We start from the raw sequence: 10,102 nt of genomic DNA, 5'->3' as shown, positions 1-10,102 counted from the left end.
CCTTCTTACTCTGTTCACCAGCTCCAATAATTTCTTCAATCATTTCAAGTCTTTTTATTATTGTCTCTTTTGAATCCTGAATCTCCTGACCTGCATGAGTTTCTAGTAAAGATTGTATGGTTCTTAGAAGTGCCGTATTCTTCCTAAATGATAGAATATTCAAAAGAATACTGAAACCTAGTAACCAGTAAATTAAGTTATCCCCATAGTCATATAAACCTTGCATGATATAACCCATTGTATTGACAAACAAAACAGTAAAATTTGTGTTGGAAACGAAAACTGTCATATTACCTACTATCCAGCAGGTGGCGATTTTGCCAAGTCGCGATGAAAACAGGGTCCTGTTTCAGTGTTAGCCTAGTATTTGTTAAAAACCGGGAAATGCAAGTTGCTCAACAAAGTAAATGTAATTGAATCAATTCCGTACACGGAACCATAAACCCAGAATTCAGGGGTAGAGAAGAGTAACCCAGAAGCAATGTATGCCTCCACGTCACAGAGTCGCCCCGAGGGGTTGCAGCTTTCAGCAACCGGTAACCATGTGCTCTGGTTCGTGCCACTCAAGCGCAGCACTTGCAAGGGAGATTTGAAAACGACTCAGAAAAGAGCAAAACACGCGGGCAGAGACTACGCGGGCCTGTGGAGTTTAAATCCACGTGGGGAGGCAAATGATAGGCTACCTGGGGACTTGAAGTCAATCTGAGGTGTCTAAAGGGAAAATATAAAGAACTGCAGCAAGAAAAGCCACTGCGTGATAATTTATATTAAACTGCTGGCTCCAAGCACAAGGCACAGGCCGGAAGGCACAAGCCGCAAGGCATAGGCCACAAGGCACAGGCAGTGGGTAAGGGAGGGAGGGCTCGCGCCACGCTGAACTGGTGGCAGGCAATTGAGAGGGGGCCGGAGGGGTCCTAAAACCAAACGTTCGGGTGCCAGATGAAGCAAAGGCGTAAGTCACAAACAATCCCACGCTAGTTTGGAATTATGATTAATATAATGATTATTTATTTAAAGGGGAAAAAGCTTACAGATCACCGTCCCAGACAACAGCTCTCTGCATAATCAGGAAGGGAGTCTAGTCACCGGAAGTGGAGCGGAAGTAAGAGAGAGTGAGGAGGGAAGTGGCCACTTTTTAAAAGGGAGAGAGACCACGACCCAATGGGCTGGTATCTCAGCGGCTATTGGCTGGAGAAGTGGAAGGACCTCCCGCAACAATTCCTGAGCAAGAAAACCAACCAGTCCCTGAGTATAAAAGTCAAGCATCTCTGGGCAAAAATTCCAGCTAATTTCTGAGCTTGTCCAAGCTCAGAAGTGGAAATCCAATCAACTCCTACGCTGAAAATCTTCACCCTGGCAAGCCTCTGCCCCTTGGAAACCTTATAAGATCTGTACTTGTTCAATTTGAAGCTGCCTTTTACCACCCTTCCAGGGCAGCCACTCTTTGGATCTCTCCTTACCAATAAATCTCTTGTATGAGGATTGGGTGATGACTTTTCATCCAAGTGGTGAGTGGCAAAGAAGTAAAAACTATTGGAAGAGAGAAACAGATCTGCTACATCTCTGTGGGGAAACTCCCTTAGCAGAGCAGAGTGGGGTGCAAAGGCTCTTCCAGAGAGATTCAGAGATACTACATTCCTGCATGGAAACCATGCTCCACTGGAACAGACGTTTAGGTATCACCTGGATCCCTACCAGGATACCTTTTCCTTCTGAGCTGTATGCATTACTAAGATTCTGATGGCCAAGATACCTTCCCCTTCAGAGCTATAGGTATCATCTGGCTTCCAAAGGCCAAGATACCTTCCCATTCAGAGCTGTAACACTTACAGGCATTGCCTGAATTCCAGCAGCCAGGATAACTTGCATTTCATATCTCTAACACCTACAGGTATTGTTTGGCTTCTGATGGATAAGCTACCTTTCCTTCCAAAGCTGTAACACTTACAATATGGACAGTCTAAATGGGATGTCTCCATCAAATCTATCCCCTCAAAGCTCCAGATACCCCTCAGAAGAGGAAGCAGAAAGAGTATAAGAGGCAGAGGGAATGGAGGAAACCAAGAGTACAAGGATTCAACTAAGCAAGGCACATTTGAACTCACAGAGACGGCATCATCATGCAGAGGGCTTACATGTGTTTGTACCAGGTCCTCTGCATGTATATTATGAGTATTACCTATATTGATATTTTTATGAGACTCCTGATTCTGAGAAGTGGATGTCTGACTCTTGGGACTGCTCTTAGGACTCTTTTGCTCCGGTGTGGTTGTAATGTACAAAACCAAGATAATAGTTTTGCTTCATCTTATTATACTTTATTTTATCATGTTTTGTTGTTGTTTCTTACAGGATTATTCTTCTCTAATGGGAGAGAGAAAGGGAGTGGATCTTCATGGTAAGGGATGTGAGAAGCAAGTGGGAAGAGTTGAGAGAGGGCAAACTATAAACAGTATATATTGTATGAAAAAGAATCTATTTTCAATAAAAGGAAAAAAGTTTATTCTTCAAAGTGATTACTGGCATTGACAACATTTAGTTAGATTGACTTGGTTTTGAAAGAGCAACATTATTAACATTAGAAGTGAAATTTGGGACCTTGCTGTCCATTTTTCAGATTACTAAAGTTTCCATGACAACTCAATAGTGATAGGGAATGGTACAATGACTTGCATGAAACTGACAAATTCCTAGAGAAACAGAACCTACAGCATTGGGAGCATGAAAAAAGACAAAAGTGATTTCACTTATAACTCATAGGAGTGAATCAATGAAGAAGACTGACAAAAGCTAACAATTTTTAATGACGAAAACGGACTAACTAGTATAAGAGAGGCCATTGCTGTAGGGGCACTTGTGAAAAACCACTGCCATCACAGTATCAGTGCAGACCCTGACAGCTTTCCCTGTAAGGCCAGGACTGACACAAGGACGCTGCAGTGACAACTTTTCTTCAGTATTCTCTTAGATGTCCTAGACAGGGCGATTAGACCACACAGATAAATAAAATGTAGCCAGTTAATTGGTTGTAAAATAAATCTGCAGATGACATGAACTTTTTTTGGAAAATCCTAAAGATTCTACAGAAGTTTCTGGAACCTGTAACAAGCACACCCATCTGAGCTCTACTTCTATAAACTAATATTGTGCACAATTAGATGCACTGTTGTGTCGCATGCATAGAGAAGATAGCTAACAAGAAAAACTCCACTGGGACCCATGTAGCTCCCTGGAAAGAAGAAACAGAATACATTTTGTGGATGGAAGAGGAGCCTTCAGGGATGGAAACAGGAGGAAACAGGTAGCAGGAGGTGGAATGGAATGAGAGAATACTTGGGAAAATGACAGGAATGGTGGGGGAATTACAGGAGCAATGTGGTGTTTTCACTGTTGTTGTGAAACCTGGAATGTACAAGAGTGATCCTACTAGAGACTCCTAGTAGTGAGGAATCGTCTGAACCAGTCATCTTCTGTAAACACAACAGATTGGTGTAACTGGGACACCAATCAAACCACAAAACCTTTGAACTACAATCTCTCCTTCCTGTAAGATGTACTAGGGTAATGGTGGAACAGAACTAGTGAGAGTGACCAACCAATGGCTGGTCCAAGTAACCAACCATACAATAAGAGGGACCCCAAACCCGACACTTCCTGGATAGCCAGGAACCAGAGGATGGATAGCCCAGAAATTCAAGATAGAACTACACATGTGTGCAAAAACATTTCAATGAAATTATTACTAATGATATTCTGATATCTTGTAAATAAGTGTATAACCTAATCAGAGAGGCATCATCTCACAATTATGGGAACAGGTGAAAACACACACAGCTAAATATTTGGCAGCAGCAGAAGTATCCCACAGAATAGGGGGAGGATGGATGATAGGAACCAGAGGGGCCAAGGACACCATGAAAACATAGAACACAGAATCAATAAAGCAGAGCTTATAGAGGACCAAAGAGACTGAAGTGATGATCATGGATCCGGTAGGAGTTTGAGCTAGAGCCTCTGCATACAAGTTGTGGTGGTGTGGGTAGGTATTGTTGTAGAACTCCTAGCAGTAGAAGTGGGGCATAGTTCTGATTGTTTTACCTGCACTTTGAATGATTTTCTTCCTGCTGGGCTGCCTCTCCCAGCTCTGAAATGAGGGATTGTGGCAAGTCTAATAGAACTTGACATGCCGTGTTTTGTAGATATCCCTGGGAAAACTGTTCATTTTTTAAAGGAAACAGAAGAGTGTGTCTAGGATACAGGCCAAGTGGGGGTTTAGGAAGGACTGGAGGGAGAAGAAAATCTAGTCAGGATGTAATATGTGAGAGGAAAATTTAAAAAAAAGAAAGAAATACATATTAATAGAAAAAAGTTAATAAGAAATGTCCCACTGTGAATTACCCTCTCAAGGTGAAAACAGCATGATCGGCCCTTATGTGAAAGATGTTACATCTGTGTATGAAATAAACAGTAGATCGAATCTATTTAGAAACTAGTTATGTCCACAGTGAAAATGGGCAGACCTTTCTCCTGTCACTCTTCCTCACTTCACATGGAAGACTGATATGCAGGCAGTATTGGGCATAGGTGAATTAGTTGAACAGGGAATGTATTTGAGCATATGAGAGGATGGTTTTTTTCTCTATGCAAACAAGGCACTATTTTTAAAGAAGACTCAAAGCATCCAAAAATTTGAGGACTCCTGTAACTAGTTTCCAATAATTCTAAGGTATTGCTATATATTTGAACCACAACCTATGCTCTTAATGTCTTTGAAATTTTGTTTACTGTATTGATATCTTTATTTTTGTTTTAAGAAAACGTCACTTCAAATTTTGGCTCCCCCTTGTACACACATGTATCCCAGCATTATAGGTGCGAGTCACTATGCAGACAGTACCTGAGTAATAACTAATGATTTTCACCACATAACTTTTCACCATTTTATACCCTACTAATAAAGAAATGCCAGCATTCAACTGTGGGATGAGAGAAGAGGTCGCTCACTCATCCTAGCCTAACTGGGGGACTGGTACTGTAACTGAAGTGATTTAAGACCTCACACTGATATAGTCCAAAATCCTCTTTCCCTACAGGATCTATTCTGAGTGCACACTTTGTTGGGGACAGAGTCATCTTCTCTGTGAGTTGCAGATGCTCATTATTGAAGATCCAACGGATAGAGACATCAGTATTACGTGTAACGCAGGTCAAGATCACAGATGTACCTCCTGTGGCAGTGGTGTCAGTGATTTGCACAATGGGCAGTGACACAGACTCTGTGAAGAAACAGAGGAGAATACCAAATGACAGTAGTCCATAGAATAACCCAGGCACTCTTAAGTTTATACTCTATAAAGTTTCCAGGAGGGAGAATTTGGAGCTGTGACTATAGACATAGATTGAGCTTTGGATCTGCCACCCAGAGACTGGGTTACTCTGATTTAGACACTGTTTCCTGTCTCAGTTTCTACACAATAGGACACACAGTGAATGATCATTGTCATGTCCATGAGTTAAACTTAGTCATGAACAATGGTCTGAGTTTGGGACCAGGGAGCTGCTCAGACAGCAGCATCTGTTACTATTTAGTGCAGAAGAGAATTTCCTAGACTGGAATCCTGTGGTGATGGAGGGATCTGGAGTAGCTGCCTCCTCTGTTTCTTCCTTTGGAGCTTTGACCTTCCTGTGAAGTCTCATAAGCCCACCAGAGCAATAGGCTAATGGCCTGGACACCTGTCCACTGAGGCTCAGGAGAAGGAGATGCACAGGTGACCTACCTAACTGCAGCTGCCATGGCTGCACACAGCTGATTCTATACTCTAGGAGACAGTCAGTCCCATGACTTGGACAGTCAATCAATAAAGCTTTGTTCCTGTCAGCTCTGATGGGAAATCTAAACAAACAGTTACAAAAAGCTCCCCAATGTCATCTTGAGATCAGACAGGCAAAGTTCTGGAGTTAGGACTTCCTCACAGGCTCTGTGAAAACCCCATGTCTTTATCAACCAGGGACTGCCTGATTCCCACAGAGTCTTTCTGGTGAGAGCTCCAAGTGTCTGCAAGGACACTGACATCCTGGGCTTGAGTTTACCCAGCAAGGTCCTCCTCTCTGCAAGTGAATCCAGGTTAGGAGTTCTGATCTATTACAGTTTGTTTACCCAGTGAGTGTCCTGCAGTGATGGCCTAAACCCCGGAGGGGGGATAAACAATGCAATGGGGGATAGAGCAGGCACAGTCCAATCCTGACACGTTAGTGTATGAAATAGGATGAGCCACACCCAGCAGTCGGAGGCCATAGAGAGTCACTTACTCTTTACATACAACTCCACATTTGCTCTTTCGATTTTGAAATATTTGTTTAAAACTTCCACTGTGTACGTCCCTGCATCACTCTCAATAACATTCTGAAGCAGTAGGGATCCATTTTCGTACACCTCCCTTCTTATTCTCTGTGCACGCTCCCAGGAGATAGAGGGCACAAATCTCTTGTATTCTACAAGTTTACGGGCTGGGCTCCCATTGTTTGATTTGTGCCAGGAAAACACTAGCGCTTCTTCTGGAAGATTAAGAACTCGGAGAAGTACATCTTGACCTTCAGGAACATAACGAAGCACTGGTTGGATCATGAGTTGTGAAGAAGTGAGAGCATTACAGAACGCAGATAGGGAACCTGGGAGGGAAGAGAGAAAAAGACATCACATGGGAATCACTGTGTGTGGTAAAAAGATGGTGACCTCCAGACTGAGGAGATGGAGTCATCACTCATCCTAGTGTTGCTTGTGTGTGAGTGTGTGTGTGTGTGTGAGTGTGTGTGTGTGTGCCACATAATGAGGAGCAGAAACATTATCTTTCTTGACCTTTCAAAACTCCTCTTTACAAACAATGCCCCTGAAAGTATCATTTCTTCTGTATGGCTGCTTCCTCACTACACTCAGGCAAACACCACACACTCATGTACACTGAGGTTTGAGGTGATGCCTCCCCTGCACTCAACAGGTCTGGAAGTAAGAATCATTTTCTGGTTTATTTCTTCAGTTTCCTTTGAGGCAATACTCATCCTTTGACTTCACCTAATAGGTGCACTTGTAGTATTGTCAAGTGCCCCTTAGCTCTGGGGTTGTGTGGGGGTTGGGAGTAGTCTGGTCTTCAAGGCAGACTCAGCTCTTTAAAATATTTGGGTACTAGGCTGCATGGTTTTGTGTCAATTTGACACAGTTACAGTCATTTTGCAAGAAACGGCCTCAGTTGAAGATGCAACCATCAGATGTGCCTGTGGGCAAAACTGTGGTACATTTTCTAAATTGGGGATAGAAGTAAAAGGATTCAGACCATTGTGGACAGTTCAAGCCCCGGGCTAGGAGTCTTGGGTGATATAAGAGAACTGGTTGAGCAAGCATGAAGAGCAAGCCAATAGGAAACACCCATCTGTGATCTCTGCAACAACTCCTGGATTTTGTTAATGACACTCTCAATTTGAAGGTAATAAATACTCCAGTTTGACACGGATGTTCTAAAACCATTGTTTCCTAAGATCATTGAGAGAATATAAGTGCATTACAATAGCCTGGGTCACTTTAGTCCAGCCATGGAAAGATAACAGGATTCAGTTCTCCCAGGTCTACAGCCCCATAGAATGGGTTGACTCTGACATGTTAGCTGAGTTACTTTCCATCAAGGTCTTTCTTGATGCACACGGAGACAGAAGATGGAAGCTGATCTATGGCCATTTGTCTCTATGAGTGAGTCCTACACTAAATGTTCAAATCTCCACCTGGGGACACTGTGTAAGAGGAAAGGGAAGCTAGGCCAGCCATGGCAGTCCTGTGTGTCTAAGCCCCACCCAGCACTGAACAATGACAGAGAATCACTTACTGTCCACCTGGAGTTGCCCTTGTACATCTACACTTGTACCATATGAGTTCAGAATTCGCAGTGTGTACAATCCACGGTCTTTCTGACTGACACTGTGAAGCATCAGGGACCCATCACCGTTTAATGTCTCCCTGCCACTGTATGCAGGTCCAAACAGAATTGGTTTCCTGGATGGAAGATGTCGGATACCCAAAAGGTTCTTGAAGGCAGCCATTCCTTTGAACCAGGCAAAGCCTACAGAATTCCCTGGAAGACTGTGAACAAGTAGAAGAACACTTCCCCCTTCAGCAACGCTGGGTGGCACGAATTCAATGGTGGGCTGTGAAGAGGTGTCAAGGAGCCCACACTTCCAAAGGTCAGCTAGAAGGGAAGACAAAGATGCATCTAAGTTGGATCTTTTATATTTGGCTAAGATGAGGCTCTGTGTCCTGAGAAGCTGTGTCCATAGTTCAGCCTAGGTTTGTGGGTGAGTGTCTCCCTGTCCTACTTGGTGGTGCTCTGCACATGACCTTCATACTCTCATTATCCCCACACTTGTCATTTACACTATATGGATCTCGTTCTTCAGTTGTCTGTTTGCCTGGGATCTTACTGGAGCAGATCCCTGCTCACATTTACAGTGGATGATGGTGGGGTGATGCCTGCCCACACTCTGCCCCTACCAACTCTGTTTTCACTCTCGAAATTTGTTGTTGTTCTATTCCTGTTGGGATGGCAGTTAACACCTGAATTCTCCTAGCTTTCTTTACTTCAAGTTCACTCAAACTGGGACATTGTAAGAACCATAAGTTGTCCTGTATTTTTTTTTTAATTTTTCAAGACAAGGTTTCTCTGTGTTACAGCCCTAGATGTCCTGGAACTAGCTCTTGTAGACCAGACTGGCCTCAAACTCGCAAAGATCTACCTGCCTCTATCTCCCAAGTGCTGGGATTCACGGCGTGTGCCACCAACACCCAGTAGTCTTGTATTATTTTAAAAACGAAGCCATGAGTGAACTTGAAGTATTCAGGAGTGAATTCAAATTCTGAGCCTCTCTCCCACTCTGTATTCTTCTTCCCTACAAACACTGAGACTCCTCTCATGACACCAGACAGTATGTCAGTCCTCTCCTCTCACACACTGTCACTCCTGGTCTCCTCACTTATGAGCAGAAGACCCAGAGATGTGGTGCACCCTTTACAGAGGAGCACAGAGGGGAACTGCATTGTCTGAGTAAGCTGATCTGTCCTGCCCTGAGGTGTCTGCTCCAGCACAGCTCACAAACTCTGCTGTCCTTCTCATCTGAGCTGAGCCTCCTCCCAGGAAGGGGCACCTCCCATAGTACAATTGGCTGATGGTGGGTCTGTGTTCAAACCACTTCTCTGCCCCTCCAATGTCAGTGTTGCCCCATGTTCTTTTCTGATTCTCTCCTTGTGTTTCTCTCCTCTAGAACACAGAGCAAGAGTCAAGGGTGACGACCATCCCTGTGACATGAGATAATAGCAGCTCAGACTGGAACTGCACTCTGTTGTGTGCTGGTTTAGGTTTCTCAGCACAAAAAAGGGGAAATCTGCACAACTGTGCAACAAAGAACCCCAGCTGGGCACCCAGTTTTCCCTGTTTTCAATGCTCTCAAAATATGGAATTTGCTCCCAGCAGGACTTGAGACTCCAGTGAGACCAGGTGGTTATGTGTGTGGAAAGGAAGAAAACTGTTTTCCCTGGAGTCACCATCAGACTGGGTTCTGGGCCCAGGATGTGTTAGGAGTCCCAGATCTTGGGTGTGTGGGAGGAGGTAACCTGATTCCTGGAAAATGGCTGAGACCCTTCATTCTGCAAATTTATCAAGATCCTGCTCCCACATCCTCTGCTTCCCTGTGCTCCGTGGCCTTTCTGAGAGGCTATGTACCTCTATCTAATTGATTCACCTTGGATGACATGTAATTAGAAAGGAAACACATGAAGTGGGAGAGAGAACATGGTCTCCTGACAGTGTTACAGACATATTAAGCAGTCAGTAGTTCTGAGAATCCTGTGACCATGATTTCCACATCTGTAAAAACACAGTTGAAACCAGGTTCCTAGGTAAGTTCCTAGTTCAGGCAAAATGCTTTTCTGCCAGTTCATTATGTATCCAGATGACATCCCTGGAGATCATTTGGGGAACTACAGCGCCTATCTGGAAAGGCTCAATCTATCCTGTAACCATTTGCCTACAGGAGAGAATTCCAGGAGCTGCATCCCACCAACAAG

At 43.9% G+C, this 10,102-nt stretch overlaps 1 protein-coding gene across 1 annotated transcript in view; it reads right to left on the bottom strand.

Moving 5' to 3' along the window:
- Nucleotides 1–6,301: 6,301 nt before the first annotated feature.
- Nucleotides 6,302–10,102, bottom strand: part of LOC130868779 (pregnancy-specific glycoprotein 22-like) — a 52,558-nt gene continuing 48,757 nt past the window's right edge. Inside the window, exons 6-7 of the mRNA XM_057760826.1 lie at nt 7,872–8,231; nt 6,302–6,669 (exon numbers count right to left, since the gene is read on the bottom strand). Of these exons, the coding sequence (XP_057616809.1) occupies nt 6,302–6,669; nt 7,872–8,231 (728 nt within the window). The remainder of the gene's footprint in view (nt 6,670–7,871; nt 8,232–10,102) is intronic.

The sequence above is a fragment of the Chionomys nivalis genome, chromosome 2 (assembly GCF_950005125.1).
Source record: "Chionomys nivalis chromosome 2, mChiNiv1.1, whole genome shotgun sequence".
Classification (NCBI taxonomy): Eukaryota; Metazoa; Chordata; class Mammalia; order Rodentia; family Cricetidae; genus Chionomys; species Chionomys nivalis.
The sequence above is the reverse complement of the archived record's forward strand: the minus strand, read 5'-3'. Positions and strand labels throughout refer to the sequence as shown.